This window comes from Merops nubicus, unplaced genomic scaffold (assembly GCF_000691845.1).
Source record: "Merops nubicus isolate BGI_N331 unplaced genomic scaffold, ASM69184v1 scaffold45421, whole genome shotgun sequence".
In the NCBI taxonomy this organism is placed as follows: Eukaryota; Metazoa; Chordata; class Aves; order Coraciiformes; family Meropidae; genus Merops; species Merops nubicus.
Window position 1 is genome coordinate 15,704 of NW_008591121.1, and position 18,374 is coordinate 34,077.

Genomic DNA, 18,374 nt, shown 5'->3' on the forward strand with positions numbered 1-18,374 from the left:
ACAAGATGCATTGGTATAAGCAGCCTGTGGGCATGCACAGCTTTAGAGAGGCACTAGAACGTCACTGGTTCCATGCACACCAACCCTGCTACAAGGCTAGCATCCTCCAGCTTCAGCTTCCATTAGCAACATTCCTCCAGCGAAGGCAAACAGCAGGGAGGGAAGGGGTGACTCAGAGAGAAGAGGCTGCTGTTTTCAGAGCACTGGGTAATTTTGCCATTCTGCAGCAGGAGCAGTAATGTTCTGGTACCTCTACAGGCGCTGCTTTCCAGAGGCCCACGTTATACACCCCTTCAATAATTATGCACCCCTTCAAACAATGCTGAGCTTGGTCACGCTTGCTACCAGCGCAGCAAGAACCCGTAACCACTCTTGTACCTGGCACTCCAAGCACCTGCAAGGGCTTCCAGAGATGTGTGCACACCTGTCCTGTGCAAAGAAGTGCTGCAGTGCCACTTCTGCTGCTGCAGTGGTGGCATGGACTGCTTGGTCCTTCCACCTCTCGTAACTGTTAAGAGGATGTATTGTGATGGATTTCAAGCAGTGCAAGAGGTGTTGAGGGCATTTTACAACGTTTAAAGTGTCGTTTCTGACCAGTGTCTTGATTCATCACTAAATCTGCTAGTATGCAAAGCTGCAGAGATTAATGGGAAAACAAGACACAGTAACTGAAAATTAGCCTGGTTTATATGTTTTTCAGAAGCCTGCTTTCCAAATCTGTGTGCTTAAACACTGATTTTTACAGCTTTTGCAGTTTGTGTATTATGTAGTATTCCCACACGATGATCCTTTAAAACACTGTTAGGTATGATGGTTTTTTTGTTTAATTTTAAAATGCAACTAGGTTCTGCTATAATTTTTGGAGGGCTTACCTTCTACATCTCCTGAGAGTGGATTAAAATTTCCAAGCTATAGGACCCCAAGTCCACTTTTCAAACAGATACTAGGAATTCAGATTCTGCCACACCACAAGTCAATGAAGCTTAAGTAAAGGTTTTAAAAAGCTACTAAGTGCTACCATTTCACACAGGCCTCTCTTTATTAAACAGAAGGCTTGCAAACAAAATAATACATGGTATAGGAAAGGTGTAAATTTATCTAATGCATTTAAATAAAACTGAAGATAAAAACAGGTTGGTTTTGTTTTGTGTTGGTTTGGGTTTTTTTTTTTTTTCTGTAATGTATGCCTCCTTAGTTGTGAACACTGTCAGCAGATGGCAGTACAGTCAACTCCCCAAAGAGCAAAGAAAAGTTCTTTTAAGGAGAATGTTGTGTTTTTCTCTCAGGCTTCCGAAGAGAAACCTACCTATATCAACAGTTTTGTCCTGCCCAGAAATCTCTATTATAAGAAAAAAAATTGGACTTTCCTCCCTCCCTTTCCCCTAGGATCCAAGGGCATCTTGAGGTTCTCTGCTTTAAGGAACTAATTTAAGTGTTCCTGCCTCCTTAAGAAGAAGCTCTTTCCTCTGAATATTCAAGTAAACTCTGCTCACTTAAATGACAAAAGAAAGCAATATGTTTGTACATTGCAGCACAGTAACCAAGTCTTGTCATTAGAAAGCTCTGCAAGGTTCTACTACCTCTCACATCTCAAAGGAAATATTTTTCCAGACCCAGTTGTTTAGCAAAATTCCATACATAATAACATATCTGTACCTAATGGAAAATCTGGAAGGAAAACTCTCCATTACTGAAAATTATATATGAGAAGAAAACTATTCAGATTAGTTTTCTAGTGCTAGGCTGGAATTCAGTGCTGATGCTTAAAAAAAATTTTTTGTTTTAAATTTTCCATTACCTAAACCAGTGCAGCATTTAGACATTCAATTCTACACGTATGAGTTCATTTAATGACTTTAAGATTAACTAATTCCTCAGCTGAATCAGTTACAAATAGAAGGTACAGAAACACAACTCTGCATTTTCAGCAGAGGAAGCTGCTTGTTTTGCAAAAGTTCAGCCAGTAATGCCTCACATTAATGTTCATTTTTTCATATAAACTGGGATTTCTTTCTGGGGCTAGGCAAACTTTAAGTGAACTACCTGAACAACTTTAAAATGAAAAAAAACTGGGTAAAACTGCAAAATTCTGTGCTTCAGTATAAAAAAATTACTATTTTTTAAAAAGCTAAAACCCCCAAATATCCTGCACTAGGTCTGCAAATACTAGAATCAAGAATCAGCAGTTCATCTAGATATTCATTACACAGAATGAAAAGGTACAAAGTACTTTCCTTTTTTTCAGCTTAATCAAGGGTAAAAGTCCAAATAAACTGAAAGCCACATTTTTTCCACAACATGTCCATGTGAAAAACTATGTAACTAACTTCTTACACTCAAAAATAAGACAGGTATTGAGCATTAAACTCTTCCATATTGACACTGTAGAGCAAAGCAGTTCCCCTACACTATTTGAACACTATCACTGAAATAAGTTCCATCATTCCTGCAAACAATATTCATGCTTTAAGGCAGTTTCCACGGGCCATTTAACTAAGTAACAATTTGAGAGGCCTACCTCTATAAGCTACTTCCCAGTGACCTTCTAGAGAGTGATTTCGATTGGTGATCACATACTGATACCCAACCCAGAACCTACAAAAAAAAAAAAAAAATAAATAAAAGGTTAGATTCCAAAGATACAAGTCAAAAACATTAAAATAAATTACTCAGAACCTTCCAATGTTTTCATACTTAAACACTAACTTTCAAAACGTTCTAATAATTTTTTCCTTAATATTTCAGGCAATATGTTGGCAATGCAAACAGACACCACAGTTCAGGAATAGAGGAAAATACTTGATCATTTTCTATGTTTCCAAATGATAGCTCAGTGTCCTTTGTATCTACTTGTAATAAGCACCCGATTCGATTGTTACAGGAGCACTTCAGCATCTTGAACCCCAAAACCACACAAAAGAATCCAGAAGTCAAATATTTTATAAACATACACGACTTATATCAGACTGTTTCAGAGCAAACCATCTAACTCTTCAGAGACGGAGATAACCAGGAGTGGTTCAGCAATGGTGTATCTGTCATGGCAGCCCATGTGACTGACAAAAACCCCAGAGGCATAAGGGGAAAAAAAAAAAGGAACTACGTCATGAAGTAAGAGAATGAAATATCTAAAGCCACCAAGAGATAGTTCTTGCAACTCAAAATGGCTTTTTACTTCATTCATAGATCAAACTTGTAATCATTAGTAGTTAATGGGGGCAAAAATTCTGCTAAGAATTTTAAATAATTATCTCTATATCAGGTGGTAAAGCAGTAAATCACTGTAAAATCCACCTTCCCTGCTGCAGTTCAAGAATACTAGCACATTGCTGAGACACTGAAGATAAAAAGACTGCTGAATTGTAGCCTGTTAATGTTAATTAAAACATAAAATACAGATGGCTACTGACAGTCAGTCAGCCAGTGTACTCATACTGTGTTATTTATGTGAAGCCAATTTTACCATTAGATTTTTCTAAGCAAACTGACCTACCACAGCATTTGTAGCACACAAAAACCCTTCTCAGGTAAAATGCAACCTTTGTTCTTTCCTTCCTACTCACCTACGCTGGTCCTTCCTTACAAATGTTTTTTCTTCCAAGTCCCACTCCTGTGCCAGGATAAACCTCAGCTCCTGGTCTGCAGTGAAGGTGGCGAGGGATCCGTTCACCCGCTGACATGTCTGCACAGCGTCCCAGTAGTTCTCCCCATTTAAATACACTCTGTAACAGCTGGCTGTGCCCTCATAGTGGTGCCATCCTGTTGGGCACTTTCCTAGGAAACATGAAGAATAGAAGGGAAACCATTCCCCCCAAATTAGGATCTTCAAGATAATGCATCCTCAGTTTATGACTATGAAATGCATAATCACTCGTATGTGCACATTCAAAACACTGAGTATACCTCACCAGGAGGAGATGCATGCATTACAGATCACAGAATACTTACTTTACTACAGCTTTTGATAAAGGAATTTCTTTTAAAGTGTGCTTAAAAACATGCAGCTCCTCGTAATTACTGTTTCAATGCACTATGACAGCCTTTAGAGTCTCTAATTAAGACTAATGATCTACAGTGGAAGATATTTCCCTGCACATCTTTACAAATCCAATCAGTTCGATCAATCCAAGTCAAAACAAGCAGCAAGAAGCAGGAAGAAAAAAACAGAGGTGGGCAATTTAATGATTCTGTCTATTAGGTGGTTAGCAATACATCCTACTTGCTGTAAGTTTTCAACCTACTTTTACAAACTGTCTCAGTAGTACTCATATAATGTTGGTCCCGCAGTCAATCACTAAAGATGATGGGGGCTCTGAGGCAATGATTGTTTGCTTTGGAAAAAACATCCCTGGCAAAATGGATCTTTAGGAAGTAAAACAGTGATGGTGTGAACTGCTGTCTCTGCTTTCTCTCTATTAACTCAATCCAGGGAATATGCAACAAAAGCCTTGAAGCATTTCTGGGTGAGACAGGCCCATGGGCATTTGACTGGCATTCTTTGGGGTGATGGGTAACTAATAAGGAGAAACAGAGACAGGTACATGAAATTTAAAATGGACATGAATTTTAGCACCTGCATTTGCAGGATTAATTTTGCGCAACACCTAAAAAAGGAACTTTAAATTCACAAACCGTTTAATGTTCATTGCATGAATTCTGAGTTCCTGTTCTTGAGTCTCTTTATTCCCCGCAGAAGCTGTGAACTTTTTGATCAAATAATGCAAACTTAGATCTGAAGCCCTTTAATTAAATATCTTTCCTTATTTTCCATTTATATGGGATCTGTTAAGACCTAATGCTCACAAAGATGGGAGAGTACAGTATCAGTCAGGCTGCAGAGCATATTAGATATTGCAGTAACAACTTCTAAATTTGTTTATTGTCCTCTATGAATTTTACTAACATAACAGCTACCAGAATCCATGACAAATCAAAATGCCTATTTTAATATGCATTTTTGTCCAAAACCCACCAAAATTTAAAAAATAAAAAAAAATAAAAATCAATCTACAACCTGTCCCATCCTTCCCCCTGAGGCTGATCAGTGCTGTCTCACATTCCCAAACTACTCAATGATCCTGGAATAAAAGAGGGAACAGAAAAGACTTAAATGTTCTGGGTCTGGAGAGATTCAGAGGCAGCAGCCACTACAAGCTATGATCAGCAGGGAGGACATTTGCAGGACATTTGTAACACTTTAGATAAGGCTGGGACTAGGATACCACTGTTGGCTGGAGGCGAGTGGGTAGGATGACACTGTAGTGAAATTTTTGAAGATTCCTAACTGATTGATGAGAGCAACATGGTGAAGCCCATTTAAGTGCTACATATTTCCTTGTTCACCACTCCCTAAAGAATATTTTGGCTACCAACAGGATACAAAACTCATAACATCAAAGATGTGCTTCAATGACAGTGCAGCACCTTTAGGATCATCTTCAAATTTGCTTCAATCAAGAGCAATCAGTTTTGGTTTCCCCTCACTTTCCAGGAGAACCATCCTCCATGCAAGCTGACATCACATGACAAAGGCTAAACTACCACACCTCTGCTACAGGCTGAAACCATCACTCAAGCCATAGGCTTAGTTTTCTGTAATTGCAATGAGTTTTGCAATTACAAAAAAGGGCAACTCTGGTGAGAGTAACAGGGCTACTAGGGAAGGAGAATTCTTTGAATGTATTGGCTTGCTGTATGAACTATGCAATACAGCAGGAGACATATAAGTGAAAGGTACAAGTGCCTTAAAAAGCACTGCATATGAATAAAACTCTGGCCAAAAAAAAACTATGAAAGAGAAAAATCTAATTTCTCCTTAAAAAAAAAAAAAAATAGCCTAAATTGCTAAATTAATTAGCAGAAAGATGGCCCAGATTTCCCAGTCTGCAACTTACTGCTAAATCGGACAGGCTGTGCCACATTGACAGTGTGGAAGCGGGTTGTCTCTCCTCCTCTCCCTCGACTGTGCCTGGAGTCCACATTCTCCTTCCCATGGTACGTCCGTTGGTCACCTGTCAAGCCTGGGGACCAGAACAAATAGTCAGTACTGGTAAAAGATGCAAAGGCAGATTTCATTTTATTAAACCTTCCCTGGGTTTATAATTCAGGACATATGGTAAGTAACAAAGTCAGGTAAACAAAGATGGCAGCTCCCTGTAATGACAGCTTGGCCGTTTTACACGCTACATAACCAAAATACCTACAACTGAAAAGAACCAACAAGCCATTACACCAGTCTTGCAGAGTAAGCTAAATATTTTGGCAGATTCTCAAGGGCCTGCACTTGTACACAGGACTTGATGGTCATAATTTCAACTGGTGCAGCAAATGCATCATTCCCAGTGTGTTTTACAGAGCTGCCCACTCTCCGGTTGCTTCAATTCTCTGTTGTGTGTTCAAGGAGATAAGACAATATCTCTAATATATTTTCCAACACATTCTCTGAGATCTAGGACAAAATTAAAACCAGGAAAGGAAACCTATCTTCAGTCAGAAAAGCAAAGTTTTTCATTCACTCTCAATCTTCTAGAGGAAACATTAATTCATTATTTCTGAAATAAAACCATGCACAGCCTCATCTCAGCAGCAGGGCTTCAAACGGGTGTACGTGACAACTAGATGCAATAACTTAAGAAGCACACAGCACAAGGTGTTATGCCAGAAGAGGGGCTGGGGGCTCCACATGCCTACCAGGAGTAAATAAGGAGCACACTGTTCAGGTGGAGACACTGCAGGATAGGCCATAGCCAGCAAAACTAGCAAGACCCAAAGTAGGAGGGCTGGCACAGTGGTGGAGAGAAACTTCTGAGAAATACAGAGATCAGCACCAAGAAAGATTCATCTGGAAACAAGGGATTAACCTTATGTATGTTATTTAATACTACTACTTATTAAAGGCAATAGAGTTCAACCAGCACAAAGAGCTATGCAGATATTCATCTTGATAATAAAAAAATCTGCTTATTTTCCTTTAAAGCAGATTAGCTCTATTTAGCATAGCTAAACCAAATAAACCATAGTACAAAATAAAGAGGAGCTACATAGTCCTCTTCAACAGGTTTAACTACATCCGTTTGAAATGCTTCACTCACTATGTCAATAAAAACCTCTCCTTTCAGACTATCTTTAAAAACCAAGAAGTCCACAGCACTTTCTTGATAATTTAAGTTCAGAGTTGGAGACTGTTCAGTGTATTACATGGGGAAAAAGACCTCCAGAAGACCCACCATCAAACAGTGCACTCCTTGGAGCAAACATTAGCACTGATGAGCAAAAACCTCACTAGCTGGAGCCCAGGAACAACAGCAAAGCTCTGCATTCATCTGGCTCTAGCATGCTGAGTTTGCCCTGGGTTAATGGGATAAGCAAGGGATATTTAATTATCACGTTATCCTAGGAATTACATGCCTATAGAGATCACCCATTAAGAAATGGCTGCACATAATACACTCATGTGGCCCTACAGGAATAAAGAAGTAATTCTACTGTTCAGTATTAGAACATGCTATTTATCACAGGCAAGAAGTTCAGTTAGCATAAATTTCAAAGGACACAAAATGGTAAAATAATTTGACAGTGAAGATCACTGATCATTTTTTATTACCTTATAAAAGGCCAATCTATTTTTAATTTTAGAATCTGACTGCTCTTAATCCTAAAGGTTTAATAGCAGGATTTACACTATGATTTTCAGAGTGATACTAAGACACTAAAAAAGCAAATCTTTAATTATAGTAAGACTTTAAATATAATACTAATGTAGAATGCTTTATCAAAGATAAACTGAGCTCAGTATGGGAAGCTCTATTTTCCCATGGCATTAAGTGGTAACAACTAAACTCAAAGAACCAGTAAGAACCAAACACACAAAGAATTAGTTCCCTTTCAGAAGTAAGAGCAGGTGCAACACCATATGGCTGACCCTTCACAGCTAAACACGACGCCCACAAGGACTTAATTTACCTCTCCCAGGAATAAAATAGAAGTTCACAGGTCTAAACACGCGAGGTTAAGAAAGGGTTACTTGGGATAACATCTTAAATTGACAGAATTTATGCCAGATGCTTTGAATAATAGCTACAGAGATTCCACACAAAGTGCGTTCAGTTAGTCCCCACCCAGGAAGCAGGACATTCATTGCTCCCTCAGCATCTGCCCCTGTCAGACTCACCACCGAAACCAGGCAGGACTGGAGAGGCAGAAAGCAGCCACCACAAGTCAGGTCTTCTAGCCCAACACTCTCAGCTGCTTAATAAACTGGTGCTCTTCAAATATTAAATTGCTTCTATTTGACCTGAATTTTAGGTCTCTGAGAAAAGCAACGACGACAAGTTTTTCTAGGGCAATAAAGAAAGAGATGCTAACAAGTCTCTAACTCACTTCACTGCCAGGAAAAGCCCTTGCAGATTCTGGTGGCAAAGGTGTAATTGGACTGGTTTTCTGTTGTACTTTCACAATATTCTGCAGAAGAATTTTCTATGTACTTTGCTGTTCCTGCTTCCTTTATATAATAGTTTTACCCTTAAAAAAAAAAAAAAATTGGACAAAGCTTTAAGTTAACAACCTAAGCCCGAAGACAACAACCTAACCATGTCAGAGTGTTTCAGAAAGGAAAAGACAAGTTTTCTTTGCTTATGTGCATACTTACTGTTCTGAAAGCTACCACATTTTGGAAGATAAGCTATTTTCTAAAATCTGTATTCTTCTAGATACTAAAACCACAAGCAGTAACAGCAACAGTAGTCTTTTTACTAGCCAAAAAAGTTCCCTTTCCTTTGACTTTGTACAATTATACCAGAAATGTAATTTGCTTATTAGTTGGTGAGGAAAAGGAGGAAAAGGAAAAATTTGGTTTGAGGAAAAATTCATGGGGTACAATTTTTTCTCCCCTAAAATACTATACTGTGGTGGACACAAGGCACTTCCAACCTGTTTCCAAATGGATCAAGTCACAATTAGTCTTCACCCAGCTCCTTTCAACTTACAGTTTCCAGCTAGCTCACTCTAGCACAATTACAGTCCAAGTATAGTGCTATACATGGAGAAAGGTGCCCAACAGCTGATTCCGTGGCTATTTAGAAGTTATTTAGAAGTTCAAGTTATTTAGAAGTTATTTACCATTTCAGAATGGAAGTTTACTAATATAAAATGTAGTAGGAGCCATCCAGCATGGTAAACGTTTACAAATCTGAATCAAAGCAGTTCAACAATTGTTCAGAACAAAAATGTAGAGATGGGAAAGGGAAGAAATTTGGCTTCTAACTCTCTTTTAGTTGAATAAGTGCTGTCACTGCAGTCTGCAAAACACAGCCCTGCTAACTCACAGAAAAAGCTGTGTGCCATGTGTACAAGTTTTGCTGTTCCTGTTGGGGACAGAATAAAAAAGGAGGGGACAAATGCAGTCATATTGAAGTCTGAAAGAAATAAAAGCTTGCCCATTATTTATCAGTTATGTTGGCCACACTTCTGTGTACACTCACGGAGATTACTCTGCAGCATTTTTCCCCAGGATCTCAGCAACGCTTTCTTTGCATATGGCTTTTCATCAGGGGAAGTCAAGCACACAGAGCAGAAAGCTCTTTTTTCGCCCTCCTCCACGCCTCCATCATTCGGACCAAGTAAAAAAGAAGTAAAAAAGCCAAGCAGTGCAATATGGAACATGAGCTGAGACCACAAAAGTGAGAGCTGGCACCAGCTGAGATGGGCACAGGCTGGAATGCACACGCGCCGAGCAGCTCTGCATGGGGGAACAAGCAGGACGCCAAATGGAAAACTGTGTTCAGAGGAGCTAGAAGAGACACTGCAATCTGCCACACATGTCAAGGCCTGCTTTGCACAAAAAAAAAAAAAAAAAAAAAAGAGCACACAGACAGAAGACGTAATATAGAGAGGTCCTTGTAGGATCAGGACTCGTAAAGGGGTGAAACATTGGATTTCGGGGAGCTGAACTAGTTTCCAGAGGTACTGCTGCATACATGACAAGTCACTCAAGGCAAACCCTTCAGAAGGATGGATGTACTATGTCAAATTATGTCAAAATTCAACTGTGAAGCAAGCAGGTCTTGTCAGATCTTATTTGCTCTGAGATTTGATTTGCTCCTGTTTAAACAGACAGATTCTCAAAATTTACATTAAAAGCTGCCTTGTCCCCTAGGCTTCAAATTTTCTGTTCAGCACATTACCTACTGAAAGCTTGGAAAGTTTTTAATTCCATCTGGTAATTTGAGAGGTGAGAAAGCTTCAGGACTAAATTCAGTTTTGTGCCTAAAGATTTGGAAACAGAGTTCAGAAGTCCCCATAGCTCAAACACCTCCACACTGTGTTATCAGTTGTATCATGCTAGGAAATAGATGCCAACCAAGAAGAGAGTCCTGCTGTGTTGAGCAATATTCAAAGTAATAGACTGATAGAAAACATCTTACAACTTAAGCATCATAAAGTAGGGTAAAAAACCATGCATCATACAGAAAATCAACAAGGTCTCAAAAATGGTGTGCAAGTCATTAGAGGTTTTTATCATTATCATCTAGTTTTAAAAAAGGAGATTGTAGTACAAAGTGCACAATGTCAACAGTCACTTCAATCAAACAATATCCTCAGGGAAACAAAACACAAAGCTGTTTATGACCGCTGCAAACCAGCATGCTCCAGCTGCTGCTTTATCAGTTGCTGGCTATACCTTCAGCTGGCTCCACAAAACAGAGTTTGCAGACTCAAAGATGATGATACAGTGCATATGTGCCGAGGCAAGTGACCTCCAAGTCTGCACATTTCTTCCTGACACAGTATCTGGGGAAGTCCTTACGAAGAGCATACACGATGACACTGCTCAAGATCAGCATTTACAGCTAGCTTCCTAGCAAGATGGTTTCTGCACGAAATTGAGCTCCCAATCTTAACATAATACCACATAAAAATCAGTGTTTGCCACTGGGATGCTCCTACTACTGGTAGCCACTGCTTCCAACTGCTGCCTCAGGATCAGGGCACCAGGATGGTCAGTTGTCCAGTGCCAATCATGGCCTCAGGCTCAGGTGGGGAAACCCCTCAGAATTCAGCTCCCTGAAGCTTTCCAGTGTGCTTGTTGCTGACCAAGCACATCTAGAAAAAAAAAGTACTGAGAAACATGCACTACAGGGAGAGTCAAAGGTTTCCAAATTCAAGTGCTGGTGGAAGCTCAAGGAGAGCTGACTGTACAATCTGAGCATTTATTCCTAAGAAGAATCTCTTTTTTTCAGAAGATAAATAACTGAAGGGGAAAAAAAAAAGTGATCACCAATATAATAGCAAGCTAAAAAACTGGTCTGGATAGGAATTATGAAAGGCACTGGAATTTAAGACATTCATTCTCTGTTCATATGCAAGAGAAACATCAAGCCTGTAACAGAGGAATAACACACAGGTAAACAGTCAGAGCTATACTAAACCCTGCTCCTCTTGTGCTGCTGAAAATGAGCTTTGATAAGAGGGCCTGCAAAGAGGACATTTGGAGAAGCTGATCTGATATTCTGGTAGAAGAAAAGCTGGAAATCCAAGGAGCAGTAAAATGCAAACTGCAGAGCCCTTTCTCCTTATGGGTTTAAATAGAGAACTTCCATAAAGGGGGAGAAGTTATGTTACTATTCTGATTACTTGTATAGAAACATAAGAGGAAGTGAGTAGAAATAAATTCCCATTTGTAGAAGTCCCTGTTTAAGATACTAATGCTTGTTTCTACCATTTCACAGAATACACCACTTCAGGATAAACTATTTTTAGGATCAATTATTGTTGATATGGAACAGTACACAAATTTCATGAGTCCCGCTGCTTAAGTACAACAGAGTTGCAGGCACGTGCTACAAAAAAGCCTCTCAGCCATTCTTAGTATGCTCACAGGAGCAAGCAGCCAGTGGTTTTAGTCTCCCAGCGAGATGACTTGAGGGTAATCGCTGCTGCAGATTCCACTAAACCTTTGCGTGCCTAGTGGCAGAGGCAGGGGGAATAGCACTTCACACATCACAAGCAGGGGACTGGAAGGAATTCCATGTTTTAAAGGAAAATGGTAATCTGAAAAGAGACAGTAGGAATGAAAACAGCTATGATTATTATCTTCAGAGAAATATACGATCTAGCAAAAACAGGGATTTCACATGCTTACTCAGAATGTCAATGAACACTGAAGGTAACGTCTTACCTAATGGCGTCCTGAAAAAAGTGCCAGAAAATAATTATTCTAACAAAAATGTCTTAGGGTTTGGGGTGTTTCTTGTACTTCAGACAACACATGATTACCCAACTCATTTATTAATTAATGACCATCTAATTTTAATAGAAGCTTTGTTACTAACATGAATGAAACCAGGCCTAAAAAAGGTGAACTAAACCAACAATGCCAAATAACTTAAAATGGTTTTGTATTAAACCTCTGAAAATACCAATATGACTAAGTAGTCATTGAAGCACACCTTCATTGCCACCACAAACCCCTAATTCACACTGCCATTGATCCTTTCTGAGCTGTTCACACTGGAGTGTGCCCTGAGTAGCTCAAAGGCTGAAAATTAACAAGCTTCCCAGCCAGATTCAGAGTCCTTTCTTGCAAGCTTTCTTGTCATGCTTCAGAGAGATTTCCTACCTTATAATTTCAAGATATTTTAATTCTCCAAGTTGCACAAGTTCAGATGGCTTCACTAACTAGGTCTTTGAGTGTTTAGTCTGCCTTTAAATACTTTTTAATTAAGGTTCTTAATTTCAGTGAACTTAACTGAATCATCTCACAATTGCTCATCTAAATCCAAAGGTATTTTCTAAATTTAAAGCTGCATCATTTCTTGTTAATTCAGTGGTCAAAGAAGAAAGTCACCACTCCTGAGTATGACTATGTGCTACTATTATTAGCAGCATTAGCTCCCCAATCAACGTCCCGTGAATTAGTCTCTGCTGTGACTGATGACATATGCATTGCTTCCCCTAACACAAGAAAACCATGCTCTTCCAAACTTCTTCTGGCCTCAGATTTACTTTAAGTCATGTTACTCCTTTTTCTACTCCAGCATGCCATCCATACGCACACCAGCCTGTCCTTACCCCTGACAGTAGCCCATGCCCTTCAACACCCATTTCAGGTCACAATGCTATCCTTCCAATTTTTTGTTACAGGTGTAATAAGTTTTCACATCCTACACCAGTAGTTCTTGTTCCTCTGGTTTGCTGGCTACACTCTTTGCATTACTGTGCAAATATCTCAGTTCTTTCAAAAACACCACACCCAGCTTTCTGGCTCCTTACAGAGTGCAGCCTTTTTAACAATTACTTATCCAATTACTCTTCTCATCAAGTGGAATACTTTCCTTCTCTGTGCTGTCCATCATTTTCCCCTCTAATATTCTCTATATATGTTATTCTCCTCTTCCTGTCTACAGACATGGTAATAAGTCTCTCCCACAGTTCTCCTTTCATTTCTTAACTTCAGTTTCTCCTCATGTCAGGCCAGACAAATCCAGTGAAACCTACACCCCAAACACAAAAGCAGAGCCTATCCAGTGAGAAATGTTACTTTCATAAAATCTTCTTCCTAGCCATATACTAAATATTCTTTGTAATGCCAGTCCTTGGTTCTACAACATTCTGCTGCATCTTCCACACAACTTCACTTGTCGACTAATAAACTAGGCAACAAGAGAAGGTAAAAATACTGTTTTCTACTAATGTGAATGTTCCAATATTGTCATAAAAGACTTCAGTGTTTTTGGAGTAAATCAAAACATTAACATGACCCTTCTTTCCCCTAGGCACCGACTTTCAGTAACCTCCAGAATTTTATCAGATCCCTAGTTTTCCGCATTTGGGCAAAGCTAGCTAAAAAGCAGAAAGAATAACAGTGCAACTATAAAAGCATCTTTCTTTAAGACATTCACTTAATAAAAAATATCCTTAAAAAGAATATCAATGACACAGCTTAATTTTCCATGCCAGAAGAAACTACTCACAGGTTTTCCCTCATGCTGCAAATTCATCCACTCGCAAAGCTAGTCAAGAACTTTCTAAAATGAGCACTGAACGCATTCTCCAAATTATTTGTGCGTAGCACACATGGGTGAGATGGTTGACTCTAGCACAGTTTCACAGTTCAAGTGTTAGATTTACTTCTTTAACTCCACTAGAAAATATGAATATTCAGATGAGTTTGTTGCTGCAAAATACCAATGTTACTATTTTGTAGCACCTTTCTAAAACAGCTTAAAACTCAGGATGACAGATTGAATGCTGGGATGACAATACCGCAAACTTTAAGTGGCTTACTGGCAAAGAACTCCTTAAAAGTACGTTTTGAACATAATTTAGTCAGTGTAGAGATAAAAGTTTTGAATTATGCCACAGTTGAATTTATGCTTTCAGATTCCTGCTTCATTGTTCTTAGCAAAAAGCTTACAGATCCCTTCACTTTTAAGACACACATAAAAAGAGTTGTGCTGCCCTGTTTGTCAAGACCAAATGAAAATGTTCAAAACTGTGATTATACATTCACAATAAAAAATTTTTTTTTTTTAATGACAGCTCAGTATCCAGTAGCTTTAGCAGAGAACCATTGCTGTGATTAGCTTCTGAAAGGGTATCATCACAAGAGTTTACAAAGAGTAAATACACCAGCTTGCTTAGCAGGACAAACTTCTTCACTTCAGCACAAGAAGCATAATCACAAGAGGGAGCAATAAAACAAGCTCTCTACCCAAGTCAAACAATGGCACCCAGCACAGTTTGAGTGATCCACATCCAGAACACTAATTCCAAATTTAACTGCAGGCCTATGTGTCATTTTGGTTTAATTGCAACATGATTTTTTCCTTCTCATGAAAATCTCCTTGTGGACTACAAACTCTCCTCATTTCCAGGATACCTATTCAGACTGTAAGAATAGATGGAAAATTCAGACAAGCAAAAAAACTGTTAGTATCATTAGTTGCACAAAACAAAGAGAAGCAAACTCAAAGCTTATTAATAGCAGGTACCATTCTACCAAACAATCTCTACTTTCAAATAAAAATAAGCAAGTGATCATAAAGAGTCGAAGGACTGTTGCAGAACAAGGCGACACTGGGATGAGCACCCCTCTCAGTTTCACTTACCTGGACAGTCAACTTCATCACTCTCATCCTCGCAGGTGGGCCATCCATCACACTGCCAATTTGAAGGGATGCACTGGATGGTACCACTCCGACACGCAAACTGCCCTGGAGTGCAGCGGAGCTCTAGGGAAGAAGAATAAAGTTGTGCTTTGTTTGAAGTGTTATTTATTCTTGCAAGTCTGTAAATGTGTTAATCATCCATCATGTAATGTATCACTGAAGCGTAACAGACAAAACCTCTGGATAACTCAGGCTCAGTTTTAAACTGCACATTTGTGGTTTTAAGACAGGAGAGCTGGCTTCTAGTGCTCAGGAAATATTTCAGACATCCATGGTAAGAACTCCCTGATGAAGATACCACATAAGCAGCTATCACCACAGCATTACCCATTTACTTCTTGTGGGGCACTGAGGACTACTTGTTCACATTTCTCAGAAACAAAGTTCAACAAAAATATGCTATGGTAGTTAAGTGCCAGATTACATGATAAATTCCAAATCCTACTTCCATTCCAGTCAGTATGTAAGCCAGGACCCGTTACACTTGCGTAAATGCCCAGGCTGATTTAGAGCCATTTTACAGAACTATTTGTAAATCAATATCTGTATCTATGAACTCATTTCTACTTTCTTGCTTAAGCAGTTTTGTAGATTTTCTCCATACAAACACATTCTTTACAAGAAACTGTCAATATCTGCAAACATGTAGTTCCTGCTTCTGCAAGAGTACTGCCTACTTGTCATCATTACACTGTCAGACCTAATTAGCATTATAATAAGTACAATTTTTTCAAAGCTTTCTTATATCAAATCCATCTATCAAATGCCAGAAACTAATAATTCAGCTTCATTTTGCATCCCTCAAAACATTTTGCAGAGGAAAAAACCCCATCTACGCAAGCGAACAACTCCGGCTTGTTTACAAACGGCAGGTCTGCCAGTTGCTACTAGCACCCACAGGCTCATTATCACACCAGACTATCACCATCCACCTTTCTTTTTGACAGTGACTCTCCATTTTCCAACCAATGTTTCTGAACAATTTAGCACCTTTTCCTCTCAGCGAGCTACAATAAGCCCAGGTAAGCTATGTCTGGACAACAAGCACCTTTTACAAAATAAATAAGTGTTTTAAAGTAAACCACACTCAGCTCTGGCTTTGAATGAATCCAGCAGGTTACTGTTTTGCAGGAAGAAAAGAAAATTTAAAATACCAGTATGTACTCTCTCATCCGTAGTTTACATCCTAAGAAAAGAGCTGTAATAGCACTTTTTGCTTTCTTGAAACACACATCTAAACTAAATCAAGACAGAGATCACATTTAAGTGTTCAGACAACATGGCCAGGTATAATAAAATCAGTCATCATGAACTCTCAATAAAAGCTGTACTCATTCACCTAGTAATTGGTACAGGATATTGATAATGGGTTTCTAATTCCATGTCAGACTAAAATCCAGTTCTAGTACTGGTTTCTCTTCAAAGCACAGACCTGCTCTTCTAGAAAAATAAAAGCAGGCACATCCTCTTAGCAACCACCTACTCAGAGCAAACATTCAGGTCACAAAATGGCTAAGAACTCACACAGACCTGCCAGACTACTGATGGCAACAACAGACCTTACAGCAAGACAGGAGCATTCGCACCCATTTAGACTTTTACTAGATCCAAAAAGCTAACAGAGCACAAGCACAGGGGAAATGTTAAAAAAATTAAATCTACCAGCTTAGGTTGTTCCCCTCAAGGCTCTCCCCCAACAAAAACTGGTAATTTATTTAGCCCAATAAGTGAGTGGGTAAATAAAAGCTTCTATTTCCCTTGATTAGAGAAATAAAAGGTTAAGCTTCACTTGACCAATGTAATGAGAAAAAATTTATAACCTATTTGTGAATTATAAAAAACAAACAAACAAAACCCACACACAAAACCTCAAGCTGAAAGTAAAACTCCTCAAATTTCAGGTTTACAGAAAAGCATCAACTCTTCAGTAATCATTGCAGCAACTTTAACTAGTTCTGCACAATGTCAGTACCCAGTGGAAGGTTTGTTAGAAAGTTCCACTACCGCAGTTTCCAGCACAGAATTTACACAGGAGCCCGTGGCAGGTATTTTAACATGTGAAGACTACCCTCAGCCCAGCTCCAGGTTTCCATTGCATCCACCTGCAGTTATGACAAAATTAAATTCAAAATTCAGTCCTTTAAATAAACCCTTTATTTTCTTACTGCTTGATTTCAATGGGAGTCCTGCACACACCCTGTGAATAAAAACCTATTCTACAGCCCTTTGGTTTCGCAGGGGGCATCCACCAGGGAAGTGCTACAAGCCAACATGCACGTGGGAAAAACAGTAAGGAATATTTGTGTCTCTCTACAATTTCATACATGCTATTACTATTTTATGTACAATTACATATGACTGATTCAGATAAAAGGATGACTCCATCCCAATATTATGGACATTTAAAAAATGCCAGTTACATGCCGTAATGTCATTATTTCCTGTATTATAGACACTCCTCTCTGAAGAATGTGGATACATGGAAGAGTACAAAACACTTCCATTAAAACACCACTCAAAGCAGCTGAACAATTGTTCCCAATGGAAACCATGCTATGTCATATCCACTAATTATTTTAGACCAAGGTGCACAAACCGCTATGCAATTCTGTTGCAAAGAGGGAAAAGCGTGACACTAAAACCCCTGAAATTAAAATTTCCATCTTCCACACACACTGCCACAACACCTCCTGAGCTATCCTAATCCACAGCCCGTAAGCCCCACACATTACTGGGCTACCTAAACCATCATGCAGTTTCTGCAGTTTCATCTGAATTGTTTTGCTTCTATGTGCTGCCTTGTGGTTTAGCACAAAGAGAAACAAGATGCAATCATCTGAGAAAATCTAACCACCTCTCTTACTTGTGCTTACAGTGGGTTTGGACATACCCAACGGCCTCCTTGAGGACAGATGCTTAAGATCAGTTCTTTTAGAAATGGATCTCCACAAAAGCCCCACCAGAGACACACCAGTGGGCTGGCATCTGGACAAGACCTGGCAGTGGGCAGGCAGCTCAGCAGCAGTTCCCCGGCCACCTGCCAACACAATCCCCTCGGCCCTACGTGCCCCACAAAGCCCTGTGTGCCAGGCTCAAGACTCCCACAGCAGAGCACACCAGGTAGCCAGGGCAGCTGCTTTCAGAAGTAAAATAGATACACAAAAATAGATAGATGTCTCTAGAGAACCTGTGAGATACTTGGCCAAG

General features: G+C 39.3%; 1 protein-coding gene across 1 annotated transcript in view; it reads right to left on the bottom strand.

Moving 5' to 3' along the window:
• DGCR2 (DiGeorge syndrome critical region gene 2) overlaps window positions 1-18,374 on the bottom strand; it is a 41,362-nt gene that overhangs the window by 8,728 nt on the left and 14,260 nt on the right. Inside the window, exons 3-6 of the mRNA XM_008950150.1 lie at window positions 15,108-15,230; window positions 5,895-6,020; window positions 3,564-3,774; window positions 2,518-2,595 (exon numbers count right to left, since the gene is read on the bottom strand). Coding sequence (XP_008948398.1) covers window positions 2,518-2,595; window positions 3,564-3,774; window positions 5,895-6,020; window positions 15,108-15,230 — 538 coding nt within the window. The remainder of the gene's footprint in view (window positions 1-2,517; window positions 2,596-3,563; window positions 3,775-5,894; window positions 6,021-15,107; window positions 15,231-18,374) is intronic.